Source organism: Oryzias latipes, chromosome 20, assembly GCF_053564925.1.
Source record: "Oryzias latipes strain Hd-rR chromosome 20, Olatipes_Hd-rR_3.1".
In the NCBI taxonomy this organism is placed as follows: Eukaryota; Metazoa; Chordata; class Actinopteri; order Beloniformes; family Adrianichthyidae; genus Oryzias; species Oryzias latipes.
In genome coordinates this window covers 6622346-6644498 of record NC_136256.1, presented here as the reverse complement: position 1 = coordinate 6644498, position 22153 = coordinate 6622346, and the positions used below count along the sequence as shown (strand labels likewise).

Below are 22153 nucleotides of genomic sequence, written 5' to 3'. Positions count from 1 at the left end.
TCATGCATATGCCTTTAGTTTGTTTTATTTTTGATAAAACCATGTATGGCATATGTCTCAACCATTCAGAAAGCAACAAGAAATTATATTTGCACTGATCAATTTCCCATTTCCACGTCGATTATTACCGACATCTGTAGCTTGTCAGATATAATTCAATGGATGGAAATAAAATGCCCCATCACAATGCGTAATGACGCACAATGGCTGATCTGGCGCTCTTAGAAGATGTGGCAAATGAAAGAATTCGGAGTGAACGCATATTTAGACAGCAAGAAGACTTGCTTATGATGAGTGGCTTATGAGCCGGTTCCGACTTCCTCGAGCCGTCCTGTTGGACCTCTGCGGGCTTTTGGGCCCGGCGTTACAGAGGAGCACTCGGAGGAACCACGCGTGTCACCCTGTGCATATTGCGCTCCGGTGCCCCCCCCCGTGGCAGACACACTGACGATGGAGCGCTAGACGTTTTTTATGCCTCGACTTTGATGTCCGACCATTACTTTTTTATTTGGGCCACGGTCCGAGGTTGTGAGGCTATAGCTTACAGCGTCTGTCACCGTTTGCCACTCAAGTGCCTTTTTGGCATTAGTAATGCCCACACTGTGCCCTCCAAACAACATTTTTCTCCTCTTTTCCACCTCGCCAATGATTCGCCAAAGTTCTACTTCATATTGAGTGAAATTACGTTTCTTTGATTTCCTCTCTGTGTTTGCCATGGTTTCGCAATCCATGAATATTCATTTGTGGGCGTTTCGCGGACTATTTATGGGCAACTATGGGTGTGTCATGAAGCCGCAAAAGCTGCGCTGCATTTAGAATCGGTTGTGATTTATTAAGGGAAAGATGCGTAGGATGTGCGTGCGCACGGTTTTATAAATCCGAATATTTCTGTGCGTACGCACGTCCTATGTTTCATCCGTACGCCACTTCTGACGCAAATCCCATGCAAAGTTTTATAAATGAGGCCCCTGGTCCGTTTATTTATTTATTTTACATTTATTTAAACTCAAAATCTTTTGTGTGTCTGTGTGTGTGGGGCGGTCATCGTTTTTAATGAACATTTTCGCTTTTTGGGCTTTGATTTTTCATGGGGGCCTACTGCGCGTCCCGTACAAATGTTCCCATTTTTTCGCCCACAGACAACCAGTATCCACCCGTAAGGACAGTTCTGAGTAAGGATCTAATTCATGCGATTTCAGAGCTTGGCCTCTTACTTTTTCCACCCTTTTGACTCTTAAACAGCCTCATTAATTTTTGAACAGTTTCAATGACCAAATAAAGACTTGAGGAGACACGTTAAATGTATTTTTGTCATGAGTGCTACCTTAACCTTTGTGCTGTCTCAGATGACTCCACCCTAACATTGACGTGTTCTCCCTACCATGACAAAGGTAGATAAAGGTGGAAAGATTTCATGTAATCCATGGACACCAGTGAGATTCACAAATCATTAAAGAAAAAAGGTTCAGTGCACTGTCTAGTGGGTCTAGATGACCCAACTCCCAATGGTAAAGTGCCTAGGATAGCACAAGTGTTACAGACCCTGAAATACATCTTTCAATAACATGCACCAGACTAAAATCACACAAATTTATCAATCCAAACATTTTTCAAACTAGCTGAATCCCTTTTGTGGTCACGGGTTGCTGGAGCCTATCACCGCACCTTTTAGATGAAAGTGGGGTACACCCTGAACAGTTAACATGCCCCCCATGCATTTTTTATAAATGAATATAAATGATGAGAATACAATTAATATGTTAAGATAGTTATAAGTGCTCTTAAGTAAATAACAAAGTGGTTTTGTAACTGACCCAACATTTGCTTGTCTTTTTTACTTTCTTGTGGTTTAAATGTTTCTTTTTTGCCTTTGATGAACCTAAAACACTGATTATTCTGCTCCACCCACCAACACAACAGAAACTCATCTGTTGTATTTAAAAGCATGAAATCTAGGAGCATGTTTTTTTCCTGCAGAGTCTGAACAGGCTTGTCTTGTTCTGACAGATTGTTCTCAGTGCCATCTTTGTGAATAAAACGGGGGGTGCTCATCATGTGACGTCTACTTTCAGAAATGATGCTCCGCTATACTTCTGATGAGTCACAAGACCAAAAACGCAACCGATGGAGCAAACAAACTAATCTGATTTAAAAATAAAAGTCAGCTGAACCGTTGCGTAACAGGAGGACGCCCGCACGCGCCATCCCTGACACCAACTCATGAAACTTCGACCATATATGTCTCCCTCCGTGGAAAGGTTGGGTGCATTCCAAACAAAAACGCATCTGGACTTACTTTGACTGTCAAATTTCCTGATAATGGTGTCCAGGAAGGTGTTCTGCGGGGCGACATGACCCCTCCGGACCGGCATGTTGCGTCCCCTGACCCCTCGGGACTTTGTACGTATTCTTTAACTTTCAAAAGAATAATTTGGAGAATTTTCCAGCCGAGCGCACACTCCGCGCTCCGTGTTGACTGAACGATGGCAGTAATCCAGAAAGGTCCTTTTCCTGAAGTTTCCCGGAGCGTCTGCTTGGAGAAGGTCTAGAAGATGGAGAGGATAATTTCATAAAGGAGGCGCGCCGTGCGCAAAGACGGGAGCTGGCACCAGCTTTCAGGTTCCCGGCTGGCAGAGAAGTGGATGACGGTTCCGTTTCCACAGCTCGTCTCAAGAACTCTGAAGCTCCGTTGATCTATCATCTTCATTCTGGATTAGGAGTTAGTTACGGCTGCGCGGTTTTATTCCTCATTCTGCCTCGCTTCCTGACACGCAAATGTCAGTTAAAAGCGGCTGCGCGCAACTGAACCAGCATGGATGTCCGGGATGCGTGTTTTTTGGAGCTGTGTGTCTCCCCGCCTCCTCTCTGCCGGATGACTTCAGCTCTTCCAGCGCCTTTCTGCGCCTCCTTTAACCCTTTCTCCTCACGTGATAATTAGGAAAGCGCACCTGTTCTTATGGGGTTCGGTGGAGCCCAAACTTACGGATAAACAACAGGATGTGGATTTGAATCCTCAGTCGATCCTGGGAGCAGGTTGTAAACAGGTGACGCCCTCGGGGTGAGACGCGTCACGGATGGAAGCGACAGGAAAAGCAGGAAGCGCTTTTAATGAAGGCGCGCGCGCACCTGTCCGAGATAAAGGATCGGAGCTGCAGGTGTTCAGATCTGAGCTGTCGGAAATCAGTCACTTTTTTCAAGCACGCCCCCTCTGCCTTTCCTTTGTGCGGCTATTTTACCAAAGACGCGCTTCCAAGCTCCGTAAAAGCGGATGCAGCTGCGCAGACGGCGGAGCTGCAGCTGCTCTCAGCTGCGCCGCGTGCGTTTACAAAAAACAAACAAAGAGAAGTGATGCTGCTTTATGGTGTCTGAAGAGTGGATGGGGATTCACCTCTCTGGCTGCTTATCTACGTCATTCCACCGGGGTTCCCCCTTCCGTCATGCTCGACGACGATGCCTTCAGGACTATCGGAAATTAGGCTTTCGCGGGAGCGTTTGTCTGCTAAAGCCTGGTATTTTCAGTTATATGTTCTTTAATTTGAATGGTTTTTTTTATTTAGCAGGTACCAGATGTTAAAAAACTAGATACAAAACGTTTAACTATGATATATTATTTGGATTTAATTATTTAACTTGATGAAGTAGTTGGATTTAAAAGAGCAAGCCACAGCCTGTGCTTCAGAACCACATCAAAAGATGTAAACTATCATCTTTAAACACAACCTGAAGATGAATCTGTAGCAGCTTTCGAATAATAATTAAATACTGGTTAAAAGGGGTTTTGGAGATGGTTTAAGATTTTTGAAAGGATTTTTTCTGCAGACAAAAAAAGAATGTTAGAGTTACCCAGATAGGCTGTGATGAGGCCATGACAAGAGCTGCTGAGCTGCAGATCTTTAGACAACTGATATAAGGAAGATGAAAATAGTTTGAGCAGCTGATGCCTACAGGAGCTGTGAAGGAGAAGGTGTTAGTGAGGATAATACCCACACTCTTAACCTGAAAAAAGGGAAAGATGGTGTAATTATTCTATTAGTTGGATGGAATCAGGTTTAAAAGGGGTGGTGCATATCAGAACATTTCAGCTTTTGTGCTTTTGAGTAGAGATCGATTATATCCAAGTAATAATTTAAGTGGATGTTGCATCATCTGAATACTTTTTTGTGGAAGTGGATGAAAATATTAAGTGGCTGTTGGGTAGATCCCTAAAGAGCATCGTTGTTAATTTATGACGTTTGATCTGATCCATTAGAGGGGGGTGAGATGTGAGGAAAACAAGGAGTTAATTATGTCAAAATATAGAGGCTGCTGAGTGCAGTGAAAGATGGCCTCAAAGTGTTAACCAAAAGAAAAGTGCAACAAAACAAGATTTTGCTGGTATGTGCAGAAATGAGTTATTTTGATTCCGGCAGTTTGACTAGAGACCAAAACGAAAAGTGAAGCATGCATCTATCAAATGACTTTTTATCCTGGATGCACAACCTAACACAACCCTGTATTTTTTATCTGACCTGGGGACCGGCACAGGGAGACACAGACCAGGCAGTGAACTCTTGATCAGCTCTTTTGCTTGAGTTTATAATTATTCATATCACTCATTTCATTTTTTTCTTGGACTCTCTAAATGAGATAAGAGTTGAATTAGACCCAAGGAAAATAAAATTAACTATTTTTTTATTTCCTTTTTTTCTCCATCACAGTTTGAACTCGGAGGTTTCTATCATGCAGATGATGCCTGTCTCTTCCACTATATCTGTCGTCTCCCTCCCTAAAAGTCTCAGCTGTTGCATTCTGTGATTGCTGGCACTCAGAGCCCTCACCACTGTCAGTACCTGTTCTTTTATCCCTCTTGCCACCTCAGAAACTGGTCTGACCTGCTACCAAGTGTAACTTGGCTGTCAGAGCTCAGCACTTCAGTGTCTCAAGGCCCATACACACCGGGACGAATATTCGCCAGGCGTTATTCGCCAGCGATTTTCGCCACATTTTTTGTGTTCACACCCAGGCGATTTCGCTGACGATGAGCCGAGTGAACATGCAATTTCATTCCCTGACATTAGATGGCGCTTAATGTAAACAGAAATACTCCTGTACACAAGGTGGCGCTGCGCAACTTTACGCTTCTTAAAGTCGCTTTTCCCTCAGAAGAAGAGAGCAAGTATTTACGCGCTTTTCAGAATCATACAAAGAAAACATGAATATTTCAAGCACCAGTTGCTCCAACTGGTGCTTGGTTCGGGGATATTTTAGAATGTCCGTCATTATTTCTTCGCTGCTGTGTAGACGCTACTCGGCGTCCATCTTCTTCGCTGGTATGTGTGTTCAGCAAGGCAGTTTTATGTTTGAGCGCCCCCAAGTTGTGTTTTACTGTAACTTCAGAAGCTCCAGACACGTGTGCAAAAGCGCCATTCTCATTGGTCGAATAGATTGCGACGCGTCGAAAAAAAAAAAAAACCCGAGGCGTTTTTTTTTTTTTGACGCGTGGCGTTTTTTCGCGTCGGTGTGCACACTCTCATTGGTGCCCTTTGTTTAGTCACGAAGCGTTAAACGTCGGCGAAAATCACCGGCGAAATTCGTCCCGGTGTGAACAGGCCTTCAGACGACAGTTCACACCTCCTGTGTAGATGTCATTTTTCAGGGCTGCAGACTTATTTGTTCAGGCATCACCCCAGATAAGTTCCTTCGTGACATGAGCTGCAGCTCATGTCCTGCATGGGGAAATCCCACTAACTCACTATTGGTTAGTGGGATTTCTTCTTCATTCTGTCCCGCAGCAGTCCTGGACGGCAAGGACCAGATTGTTTAGGCAATTCCTCTTTTTCACTGTGCCTTTGAGCCCAAATTGAGACCAAGGTGGCAGGGGCAGAAGGGGTGTGTAGCAGGAAGGGGCCCCGAGTGCGGGGTTGGGGGATGGGTTGCTCCTGCGTGCCAGACAACACCGCTCGCGGCCATAATTTCAACCCCAATCTGGTGCTTACGTGTAATACTGCATATTTAATACTGTACGTTAAAATGCTGACTATGCAACAAAGAAATTGAAAAAAAGAAACTACATTTTTATTTCAGTCTACATTTGAAAAAACATTTGAATGCTTACATTGAAATCTATAAATACAATGTAGAAAAAGCTGTACAGGCTGAAGAATCAAAACAAAACAGAAAATCGACCTGTACATTTAGGGAAAGCAGAGTTATATGATAAAGAAGGACAGACTGGGGGTGTTCTCAGTTTTCTTTGCCTCATCTGTTTATCACAACATTCTAGCTGTATTTAAATACGCTTTTGCAGGATCATGGCAGGAGTCTGAATGAAAACACACCTTCACGCCTCTTTCTGTCAGGTATGTGTAAGGCTCAACGCCTGGAGAGGTCGCCCCCTGCAGAGAAAAAGGTGATTGATTTTACTGCAATACCATTTAGCACATTCATAAGTGAAGACATGGTTGTTCCTTAGATTCTTTTAGAGCAGGATAGAACCATTTATACTTTTATCTACACAGTTAAAAAAATTTGAATATTGTGGCAGAAACTATTTGACCCTTGTGCTATCTTAGATGACCCCACCCTTGCATTGACTTGTTCTCCCTACAATGACAAAGGTGGATAAAGGTGGAAAGATTTCATGTAATCCATGGACACCAGTGAAGATCACAAATCATTGAAGAAAAAAGGTTCAGCGCACTGTCTAGTGGGTCTAGATGACCCAACTCCCAACGTTAAAGTGCCCAGGATAGCATAAGGGTTACTACATGTCTCCTTATTATTTCTTTTTGTAGCAGTTTTATCTGAAGCATTACATTTTTGGAAAAATTGAACAAAAAGCTGTTTTAGGCAGATGTGTCTTTATTTCACTGTTCCTAATTTTAATGTATGTTAAAAAAAAATGTTTATAATTCTTTTCTACAGACTGTCAAAATAATTGTATTTCCGTGGAGTTCTTCTTCTTCTTCTGACGACATCAAACAGGTTATTTAAGGAGCATTGAGCCCTGGGTTGGTTACCTTGGCAGCTGGTGCACTCACAGCTCTGTATGACTGGAAGAACAACTGGTTCCACCTCTCCATTCTCACACTGCAAGCTGAGGAAATGGACGGGATGGGCAGGATCCAGGCGGTAACTACAGCATTCACACTCTGACTTTAGGTAGGGCTCCTGGATAAGATAAAAAAGATAAAGAAAACAGGCGGATGGAGAACTTTAAAAATGCAGAGGAACGGAGAAGACAAAAAAATAAATAAATGTACAAAGGAGATGCTAAAGTCACAATAAGTTGCTTTAAAGGTGATTTTTTGAGGGTTAATGGTCAAAATTCCAAACACACTAAAGTTCAGACACAGAACCGCTTTAGAGTCACAGATAATGTCTTTATGGAATAGTTTGTTAAAGTCAGTATGCAGGACTTTTATTTATGCTGTCATGCAGTTTCCTAGGCTGAATGGTGCTGTGATGCTGCTTTACTTTGCGTTGACAGTCTGCTTTGCATCACATTTTGCAGTCATTGCCTCGTACATCTGCCTCTTTCTTAAAGCTTTTACATTTTTATAACTGTTTCATACACTTTTATACAGCCCTCCTTTTTCTCCAACTGAAGGGGTAAAGGTAAGACATGTCCTTTCACTCCTGACCAGCTAATCGGCTCAATGGGGGACAGCCGAATGCGAGGACACAGTGTTCCTCTTTTGAAAGATTTTACAGAAGTGTACAGCTTTTGGTCCAGTTAAACCCGACAGAGTGGCTTCTTGTCAGGTTCTCTCACTCAAAGTAAATAGATGCCATAGAGTTCCTCATCACATCAGCTGATGGTTCATGTTCATGGGACAACTCTATACTCTATGATGTCTTTTTCAAAGATTGTCTGAGAGACTCAATGATGAATTGTTGGATCATGACCTTCTTCTGTCTTTAAACAGGTTAATTGACCTTGCAGCTCATGTTGACAGATGAACTTATGAGAAAACATATGAGAAGAATTCTAAAACTGTAGAAGGTCTGATATCAAAGTTCAATACATCTTCTACACCCAGATTTATTACAACAAACCCAAGGTCCCAATTTGGAAGTACTGGACTCTGACTGGTGGAACTGTCACTCAGACTTAGCTTTAACTGTGGTAAGAAAGGACATCAGCTCTATCTTTGCTTTATTGATTTATTTGACCAGGATTTATCATTTAAGGCTCACATATCTCAGGCGTGTAGAACTGCCTTTTTTCACCTGCAGAATATTGCTAAGATCAGAAATATACTTTCTAAGAGTGATGCTGAAAAACTCATCCATGCATTTGTTACGTCGACGCTGGATTACTGTAACTCCTTGTTAGCAGCGTGTCCTAAGAGTTCCTTGAGAAGTCTCCAGCTTGTTCAGAACGCAGCAGCAAGATTGTTAGCAGGAACTAGCAGAAGAGATCACATCACTCATGTGTTAGTTTCGCTCCATTGGCTCCCAGTTGATTCTAGAATCAAGTTCAAGATCCTCCTGTTAACCTATAAGGCCTTACATGGAATGGCCCCGTCCTATATTAAGGACCTCATAGTCCCTTACCATCCAATGAGAACACTTCGCTCGCAAAATGCAGGACTGCTTGTGGTTCCTAGAATTAGTAAAAGTACGGTTGGAGGTAGAGCGTTTAGCCACCAAGCCCCTGTTTTATGGAATAAACTCCCAGCTCATGTAAGAGAGGCCGACTCAGTTTCTACATTCAAAGTTAGACTAAAAACATTCCTCTTTGGACAGGCTTATTGTCAGACTAGTTACTATTTAGAGATTATTTAATTTAATGTTAATTTGTTTAATTGAAACGTAATAACTTTTTCCTTTAAAAGGCTGCTAGAAGTTGAAGCTGGGGTAACTATGGTGCACTGGGGTTCTGTCCTCTTTCCTTTTTTACTTCTACCCTTCCTCTCCTCTATTCTTGATCATAATTTATCATTTAGTTCTCCATGCCTCTGTTTGGTACAGTGCGATTCATGTATTGTCCCTCTTTTCCTCTCCCCTCCTGGGGAGTGGGAGTGCTTCCAGACCCCTGTTGGCTCATCCGTGCTCCAGTTCCTGACCGTTTACCTCGCCTTCGCTCCTGCTCCTACACCTGGCTGTGGATCCTGCCTCTGGCTCATCTTTGGCTCGTCTCTGCTCTGTACCTGACCGAGTACCTCGTCTCTGCTCCTGCTCCTACACCCGGCTGTGGTTCCTGTCTCCGGCTCGACTCGCGCCCTTGACTGTCCCCACAACCACGGCTGGATGAAGCTCGTCTGCTGGACTTTTTTATATATATATATATATATATATATATATATATATATATATATATATATATATATATATATATATATATATATATATATATATATATATATATATATATATATATATATATATATATATATATATATATATATATATATATATATATATATATATATATATATATATATATATATATATATATATATATATATATATATATATATATGTAGTTGTAGATTTAGATAAGTTAATTCTTCTCTAAGAGTTCTGGTAAATGGCCTGTCCGTCCTGGGGGAGGATCCCTCCTTCATGTGGGCACCCCTGAGGTTTCTTCGTTTTTTCCGGAATCCGTTTTTTTTGGGAGTTTTTCCTTACCGCGAAGGGGGGTCTAAGGGCAGGGATGCCAGTATAGCATAGTCAGTTTGTTAGTTCATTTTAGTATTTTCCTATTGAACTCTTTGTATTCGTGATCCTTTTAAGTTCATGTTTTACTTCGAAGCCCATCGAGACGACTGTTGTTGTGATTTTGGGCTATACAAATAAAATTGAATTGAATTGAATTGAATTGCTTGGTCCCACACTCATCAACCAGCATGTGTTGGCAGGACTGGACTTCTCATGTTCTCCAGATTTAGGTTTCTTACTGCACCTCTGTACAACCGCACAACACTATGGCATCAAACTAACTACACCAATAACAGCCTTTGTGATGGGATTTGTTAGACATGGGCTCAACTGTCAGTCAATAGTCTTTAGCACAGAGGTCAGACGTTTCTTGTAGTTGATGAGAAGGTTTCTGCACATATCATGATGAATTCTGGTCCACTCTTCTTTCCAAATGACATCTAAATCATTCATATTTGGTGGCTGTTGCTTGGCAACTCTGAGCTTCACTTCCCCCCATACGTTTTCTATAGGCCTGAGGACCAGAGACTGACTGGACCACTCCATGACCTTGATCTTCTTCTTCAGTCATTCTGTCCACATGGTGAAGTAGCCATATGCAGAAAAACACCCCCAAAGCATAATGCTTCCACCTCCATGCTTGACAGTGGAGGGTGGGGGTCACAGGCAGCATTTCTCTTCCTCCAAACACAACGGGTTGAGTTAATGATGTAAAGGATTGTAATCCTAACTAATAGGGGTAGAAATATTAAGCTTGCTCTGGTCGACTAACAGTAAAGCAGGTCTCTGCCCGCACCTGTCAGTCACTTTAACTCTTGTGCCTTCGTTTGGAAGGTGTGTGTTCTGTCAGCCTGGCCTAACTAAAACTTTATGGTAGTGAACGGGTGTAGTAAGACAGGCTTCAGAAGTTGATCCCTGACAGTCAGCTGAAGCATCGTTCTGCAATGCACTTGATGCTCACTTGCACAGATCCTGCCTTTACAACAACCAGCCAGGGTGATGGAGTGCCCCTAACCCAGAACAATCTTCAAAAAGTAAAACCTAGACCTCTGTAACTGGCTCAATAAAAACAGCAAATATTTATTTTAACATGGATTAATTTGTGTTACCCCTCTACAGTATCAAAAGAAATATTACTCTTCATTTTGAATGTTCAAAAGAAAACACATAAAGATAAAACACCAGGTGAATGAATAATTAACATGAGTTAATGTCCTATCAGGACAGTATGGGAGTGGAGGTTGCAGTCCTGTATATGGTCCATAGGGTGCTCTCCTTTCTCGAAGAAACTGGCAGATATGTGAGGGTGATGTTTTTCGATTTCACAAGTGCCTTTGATACAGTCCAGCCTCAGCTGCTGAAGGGGAAGCTCGAGAGGATGGGAGTTGATCCAGTTTTTGTTCGCTGGATCCACAACTATCTGACTCTTAGGTCACAGTTTGTCCGACTAGGAGACTGTGTATCTGGGACATTGATGAGCAAAACCGGAGCACCACAGGGAACTGTACTATTGCCTTTTCTCTTCACACTCTAGAATGCTGACTTTAATTATGCATTTGCAGCTTGTCATGTCCAGAAGTATTCGGACGACACTGCTATTGTGGCGTGTGTAAAGGGAGGGGATGAGAGTGAGTACAGGGAGCTCATCACCAGATTCCCCTCCTGGAGCAGGGACAATGGTCTTGTGCTGAACACATCAAAGACCAAGGAGATGATTATTGACTTTAGTAGGAAGTCCTCCCACCAGCCAGTGATCATCGATGGAGGGGGAATCGAGGTGGTTGACTCCTACAAGTACTTGGGTGTGCACCTTGACCACAAACTGGACTGGTCGGAGCAGGCTCATGCTCTGTATAAGAAAGGGCAAAGTAGGCTGTTCTTCCTGAGAAAGCTGAGGTCCTTTGATGTATTTACTGACATGTTGTGCCGAGTGCTGTCTTCTATGGGGTTGTATGCTGGGGTGGCAGTATGACCACAAGGGATTGCACTCGATTGGACAAACTGATTAAGAGATGTGCATCTGTGAACGGGAGGAGGGTGGACTCTCTGGGATCTGTGCTGCAGAAGAGGATGAGGGCCTTGACTCAGAGCATCCTGGACAATCCCAGACATCCCTTGCACAACACGATGTCTGGTCAGAGGAGCTCACGGAGTAATAGGCTCTTTTCACTGCCCTGCAGGACAGAGCGCTTTAAGAACTCATTTGTCCCTACAGCTATCAGGCTGTTTAATGAACCTGCCTGATATGAACTGATATTATTTTGTGAACTGTCTTTTTACTGTTGTTTGTTGTGTGTGGTTGTGTGTTTTGCTACCGGACACCTGAATTTCTCCTTTGGGAGATTAATAAATTTTATATCTATCTATCTAATGCCAAAGAGCTCCATGTTGGTCTCATCTGACCACAGCACTTTCTCCCAATCTTTCTCTAAATCATGAAAGTGTTCATTGACAAACTTCAGGTGGGTCTGCACATGTGTCTTCTTAAACAGGAGGACTTTTCAAGCTCTGCAAGATGTTAAACCATAAAGTATTAACAATGTTTTTTTTTGGTGATTGTGGTTCCAGCTGCTGTAAGATCATCAATTAACTCCTGCCGTGTCGTTTTAGGCTGATTTTCCAGTGTTGTTATGATAATGGAAACCCCACCAGGTCAGATCTGATTTGAAACCCTAGACCTAAAGGTGGATGTATGGCCACGTTCTTGTATTTTGGCAGAAACTGTTGTCCCCTTAACCTTCAGTTTCTTGCTGATGGTTTTGTAGTCCAGTCCGGTCTTGTGCGGGTCTACAATATTCTGCCTTAAATCCACTGAAAGCACTTCAGTCTTTCCCATGTTGGAGATTTTGGAGTCTGACTGATGGACTGATTTTTGTTCAGGTGTATTTTCAATAGGTCATTAGTTCAAACAGGTGTCTTCAGTTCAGGTTGGTTAGTAGAGTCTAACTGGTCCATGTAAACCTGAATTCTTAATAGTTACTAGGGTATCAAATACTTGTTTCCCTCATGAAAGGCAAATAACTGTCTGTCAATTCAAGTTGTTTTCTTGATGTTCTCTGGGATTTTCTGTCTCTCACTGTTCAAATGAACCAAACATTAAGATGACAGACTACTTCTTTTTAAACATAGGAAACCTACAAAATCAGCAGGGGATCAAATGCTTATTACCTCCACTGTAGATCCCCCTTAAAATAACTGTTCAAGCTAACTCACACTGACAAAGATGTGCAGAAACACACAGGCATGCTCACCAGGCATGTCTGCACACATAGAATAATTACATCATTAGTTTTCTATAATGTTACCGTTTATTTAGCTTTCAGCTTATTTAGCTTATACATCTTTTAGCTTTGCTCTGGTGATGACCACAGCGATACAGAAGGAATGTCTCAGGTTCAGGAGCTCTTTCATTGGCTTTCCAAAATGAGTCATTTGATATTGGATGTGCAGACCACAGTTGATTTGCTTGTGTTTGCTCACTATCAATAATTCAAAAGGTAAAAAGTTAAACCATATTACATTTCAAGCTCAGTCAGGTGATTAAAAACTGAGGGTTCATCTTGAAGGCAAATATCTCGACTTAAAAAAATTGTTTGACTTTAGAATTTCAATCAAATCACAGAGTTTTACTATTAAAAAATAATTCATTCCAAAACCATAAAAAAAATCAGTTAGTTTATTTTATAAAATAACTGTCTTTTTATTTTTATTTATTTTATTTTTTTTAAACTTGTCCTGTCCAACAGCTGAGCAAACATATGAGGGCCTCTTGTGTTGGACATATTTTATTTTAACAACGGGGGTTATGAATCTTCTGACAAGCCAGAGGTATGTCTGAATAAACCCCTTTTGTAATCGAGACCAAACTTTATTAATTTTAATCATATTTAAAAATAGTTTGTGTTGAACCGGGCGGAAAAGGGAAGGAGAGAAAAAGAGAGAGGGATGTTGGGGGGGGGGGGGGGGGGGGTGATTATAGAAGGGGGTAAAACCATGAAGCAGCATAAAGCAACAAGTTGCTGGATGTTATAAACACACCTATTGGCTCCAAAATGTTAACATGTCAACATTTACACAATACAAATAATGTTCCCACAAGCATACTTATGCATTCAAACCAACTAGTGTGAGATATTTCATTCAATCACGCAAACTATTTGTGCAAAGGTGAGCTAACACCTGTGCTCAAGTGAGTGTTTAGTTCTTCTAAAATGGATGATGGAATGTAAAAAGAAGGAGGGAGAGTGCCCAGCCATCCCCACACCAAGACCCCCATCGCATCGGCAGCTACAACCCCCCAACACCCGCACGGTAGCAGACAGAGAACAACCGCCCCCCCAGGCCAGGGCCATCAGGACCGCCACAGGGGGCCCCAACGCCAGGGAGCAGGGAGGCATGGGGGGACAAAGGGTGCAAGCTCCAGTCCAACCAGAAGAACAGCCCCCCCGCCGCGCTAGGAGGGCTCAATGCGGGGCCACGCCCCAGAAGAGTGCCCACAGCCCCAGACGTGCACCCCACCACCACCCAAGAGTTCTGAGTATCCCCCCACCCCAACCCCAGGCACGAGCCAGGGCCCCCCAAGGGAGACCCGCCCCCCACAGGGGGCCCCAAAGCCAGGGAGCAGGGAGGCATGGGGGGACAAAGGGTGCAAGCTACAGTCCAACCAGAATAGCAGCCCCCCCCGCCGCGCTGGGAGGGCTCAATGCGGGGCCCTGCCCCAGAAGAGTGCCCACAGCCCCAGACGTGCACCCCACCACCACCCAAGAGTTTTGGGTATCCCCCAACCCCAGGCACGAGCCAGGGCCCCCCAAGGGAGACCCGCCCCACAGAGGACAGATGGTCCGAGGTTCCACTTTCCTTGTGAAATGCACGTGTGTGTGTTTGTAAGGGTGTGTGTGTGTGCATGTATGTGTGTTTTTGTTGGAGTGTATATTTTCCACAGGCAAAAAGACCCCCACTTTACCTCCCCAACCACATACCCCCTTACCCAAGCCCAGAAGACATCGCAGCATCCCAGCCCGCCCCACCCTGGCACCGGACCCGACCCCCCGACGTTTTTTTTAAACGTCAATTTGCTATTAAAGTCTTTCAAAATATACCTTTGCAGCATTATCCGGGTTAAGCTCAAAAGTGTTGTACTTCCATAAAAGTTCACTAGAGGCAGGTTGCAAAATAGAAGAATTTCCCATTGATTCCCAATAAAAACTCCAATTTAACACCCAACACAATGCCTGTTATTAGGCCTGCACAATATACCGCAAATTTATCGTTATCGCAATATCCAGCTCTGCAATATGCATATCGTAAAAGGCGGCGAATATCGCAATAAATCGCAAACCCAAAATGTGTCAAAACAATCTTCTAGCAGCTTGAAGCATTTAACGAATCAAATAAATCCCTTTATGCTTTGACCAATCAGATGGACGCCTTCCCATTGTTGACCAATCAGATGGAGGCCTATTATGTTAACCCTGGTCCTGAAGAGCCTCAACCCTGCCTGTTTTCCAGCTCTCCTTAACCAGCTTGCTGTTGATTGGCTGACTCAAGTGATTTCACATCCTGATTGACTGAACACACCTGATTTTGGTTATCATTATCGAGCAGTCTAGGGAGAATTGGAAAACAGACAGGGTTGAGGGTCTTGAGGACCAGGGTTAGCCACCCTGACGTTTGTCCCCCATGTCGATGAGGGTCATTTGGAGTATAATTTTTAAACTGTTGCAATGAAATGGGAATGATGTTTTTGTTTATTTTTCTATTTGTTTATTTACCGCAAATTTATCGTTATCGCAATATTGATCACTAATATCGCATATCGCAAGTTTTCCTCATTTCGTGCAGCCCTACCTGTTATCAAATACTTTTTATAAGTTTATGGCTTTTTTGTCTGCCCGTGCGTGTGTGTGAGTGTGACTGAGTGAGCCTGTAGGGGATTCAGTCATACTGTTTTTTAAGTAGTGTGTGTTTGTTTGTTTTTGTATTGGTATTGGGGTATTTTATTCAGTGACAGGTGAGTAGATTCATGGCTTCACTCAACAAAAGTCTCACTTCACATTGTCCCAACAAATTGGTTATTTTTGGCTAACTATTTAGGTGGGCGGAGTCATTACACCCATCCATTTGCTGTCCAAAATCAAACGGGTCATATCAGAGATTATCTGCATCAATGTGTACATGTTTTTAAAAGCAAAAATCAAAAGAGAAAACAGTCCTACTGTTATTGAAATGTCAACTCAATGACAGTCTCAGTTTACTTAATCGGTCTTTCACCAACTCCTCTGACAATAAATCATGTGACTAAACAAGCAAAATGAATACTGATGCTCTATCTGGAATCAGTTTGCTTTCAAGCACATCTTGAACATAAAAATGTTCACAGAGATGGTCGGTGGGTTTCTAATTTCCATACCTCCAAGATGACATCAGTTCTGGAAAGACAGCGCCCCCTGCAGAAGCTGACCTCCACGTTGTCAAGATGACAGCGTCCCTTAGTGATGTTCTGGAACTGAACGTAGCGCTGACACTCTGGCACCAGCTCATCTGACATGAACAGAGCATAAGAGTGGAAATGAAAAACAGAACCATGACAGTAACAAGAAAACAAATCGGATTTAAAAATTTAAAAACTTTATTTTACCTCAGTAAAATTTGTGTTTAGGCTGGTCACATCATTCAAGATATGACTTTATTGAATCATGTGACCAGCAGCTTCTTTTAAGCCAAAGGGGTTTTTACTTGAAAGTAAAACTGAAACTGGGTTAATTCGGTATATGTTTGTCACAAATAATAATTTAAAAAGAACACGAGAATCCATATACAAACATCCACAACTAATAGAAAATCTAAAACATCAAAAGCAGGACATTCATGAGAGTTACAAATACAATCATGTCTTAGCCCCTTATGTTTCTGCATTTTACATTTTTAAACAACATGTCTTGTCCAAAATTGTCTCTTACAATACAAAACATCCTCACAAACACTCTGCAACAGAGTGGACAGCTAACAGCAGCTTGGATAGGCTCCAGAAACCCTGTGACCCTGAAAGGGATTTGGAAAAGGATGGACTTCCTTATAAATTTAGAGGATCTTACTGATGTCGTTTAGGTGTCTTTAGAATGTCCTCAAATATGTGATGGCATAAATGATGATACAGCTGTGGCCACAACAGCTGTATGCCTTCTACATGTATAGCCGGTGTGCTGACCTGGAAATGGTTTTCTGCAGACTGGACAACAGCTGCCTGGTTCCTCCACCTTCATCTCTCCCTTTAAAAGAAAAAAATAATAATTATTGTTTGCTTCACTTTTTACTACTTGAAACTATTGCAGTGTTCTTTTTTTTATAAAGATGCCGTTTCTAGCTAATACAAAAAAAAATCTGTCGTTTTCTACAACACAGTTTCTACGAAGCGCCACGAGGTTATTGGAAACTCACCTCTGAGTCGGGGATGCCTGGAGTAAGCCTGCCCACACTCCCCACCATAGGTTTGTTTATGGGCTTTCTCGCTGCTTACAGCCCTTCACAACCCCAACCTAACATTAGTGATGCACTAAAAATAGTGAGCAATATTGGAGCCATCTGGTTGTACAGTTTTGAGTCAGATGAGCCAGCCAAGCGTGTTTTATGTTACAAATATGCCCTTCATCCAATAGCATATATTCTTCATCTCCTGATTCACAACAATTTCAATGAAGAAATACTCAGAAATACAACTTTAACCATAATTTTCTTTATATATGTAGATATTTGTAAAGTGGATACATCAGAATGGAGCGGAGCAGGGAGCTTGTGACCTGCTAATTGTAATTTGTACGTAACAAATCTGAGCTTTTTCAAACATCATTTTTATTGTCTCCTCCTAATTCCCAACAATTTGAAAAAACAAATACCTGCAATAATAATTTTAATCTTTTTTCTTTGTATTTGTCCTCCATTCTCACAAAAATGCCACTAGAATATGTTAAAAACACCAAAAACACAATTTTCACAATTTAGTAAGTTTCCAATGTCATAACAAAAAATGTTTCTGTTAAGTTAAATATGCTGTGTGTTTATACTGGAGCCAAAGGAACATGACATTTTTTAAAAAGAACAATCAAATTCCAAATTCCAACAGCAACTAAAGAACCAGAAATGGCAGAACTGGAGAAGAAGAAACACAATTAGTGTCCCATGACAGTTTTATCCATGACTAATCAAGAAGAAACACCATTTGTTCACAATTTGAATGCAACACAAATATAAAACATTAGCTAGAACAGCTGAGAAAAAAAATTAGCAAAACATGTAAATGAACTGATGTTACCTCATAATCACATAACTAAAAGAAAGTTGTGTTTTTTCACAAGATAAAACAAATAGTGCATTTTACAGTGTGAGGATTCTTTTATAACCCTTTCCCTTGTTAAATTAGTTTAAAATGTAGCTTAAAGGTCTCAAAAAACCAGCATAAATAAACAAAAATCTAATCCATAATCCTTTTGTAAAACAAATTTAAACTTGGAGACATGTTAGTCTTTCTGTACACAAAAAGTTGTAACTGGAAAAATATAAGAATCTTCTTTTTTTTTTAAACATTTATGAGTTACATTTTTTCAAATGAACTTATATGCTTTGTTCACTCCGTTCATTTGATGGGCGTTCAATGGGCGTGTACCCCATGGTGTTCACACTGGAAAAGGACGGAGGGGGTTCTTCTTTTTCTTCTACTGTTTACTAATGCAGTTTTATTAATTTCCCCCCGTAATCAGATGATCTTCATATTTGACGGTTAGCACTTCCCTAAATTAAAAGGGACGCCATTCAAACGCCAGTACTAGATCTGATTGATCAAAGTTTGATCTGGTTTAGTTGGAAATGGCCACACGTTTTGTTCATAGAGGCCGAAACCAATCCTAAAAACTTGCATAGCTACGTGTGAACAAGGACGCCTGAAGTCACACATTCACATCGACTTTTCATTAGAAGGGACTGCTTGGGTTGGGTGGTGTGAACATAGTTTTACTTTTAAACAAGCGAGCATGTGGCTGGGCTCCACGTCAGCTGTTTAGTGATATTTTCAAGAGTCTAAGGGAAATGAGTTGAAACACGATGGTGTGTTGTATCTCGGTTGTGATGCTGACAGGTGAGCGTTGTGTGCGACTCACCTCAGCACAGTGGAGTGGAGGACACCTCCTCTGGCACAGCTTTCTGCCGTTCACACAGCTGCACGACTCACAGCTCTCGTTCCACTGAGATCCTGCCTGACTCACACAGAAAGAAAATGCAGCATGTTCATCCACATTCCAAGTAAGTCATCCTAAATTCCCACTGCTATGGGACTTTGCAAACTAGAATAAAAAACGAAAGAAAACAAAAGGGAATAAAATAAGTGTAGGATATCTGAATAGACTGTTATTGTTCAGGATGGATTAGTCTTTAGCCCTGTTACATTTCTTTTCAAAAGGCTAACTAAGGACTCTGGGAGAGGACAAAAGATCAAAAGAGGCATACTAACTTCTTGCAAAGGAATGATTGATTCCATAACCCTTTAATATGCCCTGTTTTATTATTAATTGTTAGAAGGCTGGCTCGCTTGTGCTCACAGGCGTTTTACAGAGCTTCCTTTATATTTGATGAGGCAAGGGAGATGGTGTAACAGAGCTCAGCCGGCTTGTCATTCATCCTACAATAAGCCCTTCTTTAGTAGTAAATAACACAATGGGGGTGAATGGGATGGAACGTAAACACCGTACTACTCATACAGCTCAAACACGCCACAAAATGAGAAAGGCACAATGAATACAAGCTGCCAACCATCGAATGAACCCTTCTCCTCTGGGTGTGAGTTCATACCTCCCGCAGAACGCCCTGGTCATGGCACGGGCAGAGGGCAGGGATGACACACACGCCGCCTGCGTTTCTGTAGAGCCCCTCCCGACACACGCAGCTTTCAGACGGGTGGCTGCAGTTGACAGGAGAGGAGGAGTAAATGTCCTGGCAGCTCCTCTCACACAGTGGGACCTCCTTGGAGGGGCTTCTCCTCCACTGCTCTCCATCAGAACACACTGCACAGATGGAAAAAAGGTTACAACGCCTAAATCAGCTGCTCTACAGGTAGTCTGTAGTCTTCTTCTAAAAGGAAAGATGGAGGCAGCAATAGCTTGAATAGGGCAATAAGTAGGAGGCCTTTTCGCATTAAAGACCCTCTCCAATGACAATGCTGGTTTTAACATGTTGAGGCGTTGTTCTCATGATGGAGGATATGAATAAAGAAAATGAGCATCAATATTACATTTCTGAGTATTTCTTCATTCAGGTCATTGTGTACCAGGAGTAGATGAAAAATTCTGTTTGAAAAAGAGCGTATTTGTAAAAATATGTATGCATCTGCGCGTTCCCGTCTGAGGCTTGCGTGTGTGAGATGGAGAGGGGAGGGGTAGTGTTGGCTCAGTGTTAGGCTGCGTGGTGGAACAGCGCACACGGAGCGCTGTCTCTGTTGCGCAACACCAGGATCATCGTGTGTCTTTAGATTACTCAGCTCATGCTAATAATGTCATTCTTTATGAACTATTGTAAACATTTTGATGACGGGTCTTTATTTTCCATATAAATGTATTTTTTTACATCTCCCTTTCGTTAAGTTGGTGTCAGTATTTGACACAAAGACAGGAGGTAGTGCAGTAAAACAACTGCACTTTATAAAATTATAAATAAACAATTGATCATTTAGAAAAAAAATAAGCACAATGTTTTTTACCTATTTCTTCAGTCTAAAAATGTTAAATCTATTGGTGCTGCTGTGTTAATGTTTCATATCAATTTACATTTAATATTATTTATAGATTGAAATTTTTTTCTCAGAATCAAATGGTTCAGTTGGTCAAAATATTTCTAGTTTAAATAAGGAATGACAGATTTTTTATTTCAGGCACTTCTTTTCTGTTTTAGAAAAATATAGCTAATATTTGATGAACGTGGATTTATATTGCTTTTTTCTTTTGTTAGTGTTAAAAGATACAACTTTAGGTAAACTTACACAATTTTTAATATATTCTGACCTTGCGAGTGTGTGTGGGGGTGGGGGATTAGGGGGGCGCGAAACATTTTCTTTTTCCTGGGGGGGGGGCTGCAAAAAATAATTGAGAAGCACTGAGCTAGTGTAAGACAATGAAAACAGTTTCGCCCACAACTCAGAGGTGAATTTCTACTGATTTCCTGTCACTCTGCAGAAACTATCTCCTATGTTTTTTGGCAAAAAAATAATCATCCTTAAAAGACCACTGGGAAAGCTTTAAAAATACATCGAAAGAGGATCAGAGTGGGACGTTCAGAGTCCATCACTCACCACAGTCAGCAGCAGAACAGGTTGTAGTGAGGATGTTGGGGCCTTCACATGGGGCCCCTCCATACTGGTGGGGCAGCAGCACAGACCTGGTGGAGCTCTGTTGCCCGGTGCCACAGCTGGCTGAACATGGACTCCACGCCGACCAGTCAGACCACTCGCAGTCCACTAGAGGAGCAGCATCAAGCAGTTAAACAGCATTTTAGAACCCAGCTGGATACAGAACACAGTGGTTTACAAAGAAATGTGCAATGAACAGCTGAATATTATTTGAAAACAGAAGCAAACATGACATAAATACAACAATTCCTCATCAAACATGTTCAGGGAAGTTTTATTGAAAGACTATGTAATAACCAAAAAAAGTTTGAATAAAAGAAAGAAAAAAAAGCTGAAATATGAGTATTTATGTGACACAAAATAAAAACATAAAATTGCTAACTATAGTAGATTTCAACAAAAAATGAAATTGAAATCATGTGACTCATTTGACTCATATTTAAAAAAAAATAACATCCTAAAGTTTATGGGCATTTATAATAAAACTAACGCTAATGTTGATGTTAAATAAAGAAAAGCACCAGCTGTCCCCCCTCTTTGAATAGAACTTTGATTGAGAATAAAGGATCAATGGAAGAGATGCCACCATTCAGAAACAGGCCCCCTAAAAAGAGGCCAAAAGTTCTTACAATTTAAAACAATTTCATTTAAATTAACAAAAAATCTGCCAATGGGGTATAAGAGAAATGCTTTTACCAAGAAATCTTATTTTAAGAAAAAAATCCTGGTCATTAAGACATGTTTTCTCAAACTAAGATGATTTTGCAGTTGAAAAACTCTCTTGATAAGGTTATTCTTCTTGCAAGACAGAAAATAAGATTTTTTTTCTTTAAACAAAGCTCTTTTAGTTTTTGTAGTGTGATATTTTCTTCTTCCTTTCATCTCTTTCATAAAAGATACCTTAGATATTTGGTAAAAAATTTGCATTGTCAGATTTCCTTACAAGCAAAAAGAAAAATAAAGAAGTAAAGCTATTATGGCAAAATAAAAACAGGATCTGAATCTACAAAAACCTTTCGTCCACTTATGCAAAAATTCATCAATCATCGCATCATAAAGAGATGCTTCTTTCACACCAACCATTGAAAAAACCTTTTAACTGACTGAGTAACCAATTTTCTA

The 22153-nt window shown here is 41.4% G+C and overlaps 2 protein-coding genes and 1 long non-coding RNA gene across 3 annotated transcripts in view; 1 reads left to right on the top strand and 2 right to left on the bottom strand.

The window, feature by feature from the left end:
* kcnh2b (potassium voltage-gated channel, subfamily H (eag-related), member 2b) overlaps window positions 1-3408 on the bottom strand; it is a 347590-nt gene extending 344182 nt beyond the window's left edge. Inside the window, exon 1 of the mRNA XM_011488663.4 lies at window positions 2297-3408. Within this exon, the coding sequence (XP_011486965.1) occupies window positions 2297-2372 (76 nt within the window). The 5' untranslated portion in view covers window positions 2373-3408. The remainder of the gene's footprint in view (window positions 1-2296) is intronic.
* On the top strand, window positions 3378-7131 carry LOC144988178 (uncharacterized). The gene is made up of 3 exons (XR_013652012.1): window positions 3378-3509; window positions 6287-6388; window positions 6964-7131. It is a non-coding gene; the product is annotated as an uncharacterized LOC144988178 (long non-coding RNA).
* Window positions 6235-22153, bottom strand: part of sspo (SCO-spondin) — a 148275-nt gene continuing 132356 nt past the window's right edge. Inside the window, exons 109-115 of the mRNA XM_078938284.1 lie at window positions 20975-21139; window positions 19483-19694; window positions 18795-18890; window positions 16853-16913; window positions 16055-16185; window positions 6999-7149; window positions 6235-6374 (exon numbers count right to left, since the gene is read on the bottom strand). Of these exons, the coding sequence (XP_078794410.1) occupies window positions 6352-6374; window positions 6999-7149; window positions 16055-16185; window positions 16853-16913; window positions 18795-18890; window positions 19483-19694; window positions 20975-21139 (839 nt within the window). The 3' untranslated portion in view covers window positions 6235-6351. The remainder of the gene's footprint in view (window positions 6375-6998; window positions 7150-16054; window positions 16186-16852; window positions 16914-18794; window positions 18891-19482; window positions 19695-20974; window positions 21140-22153) is intronic.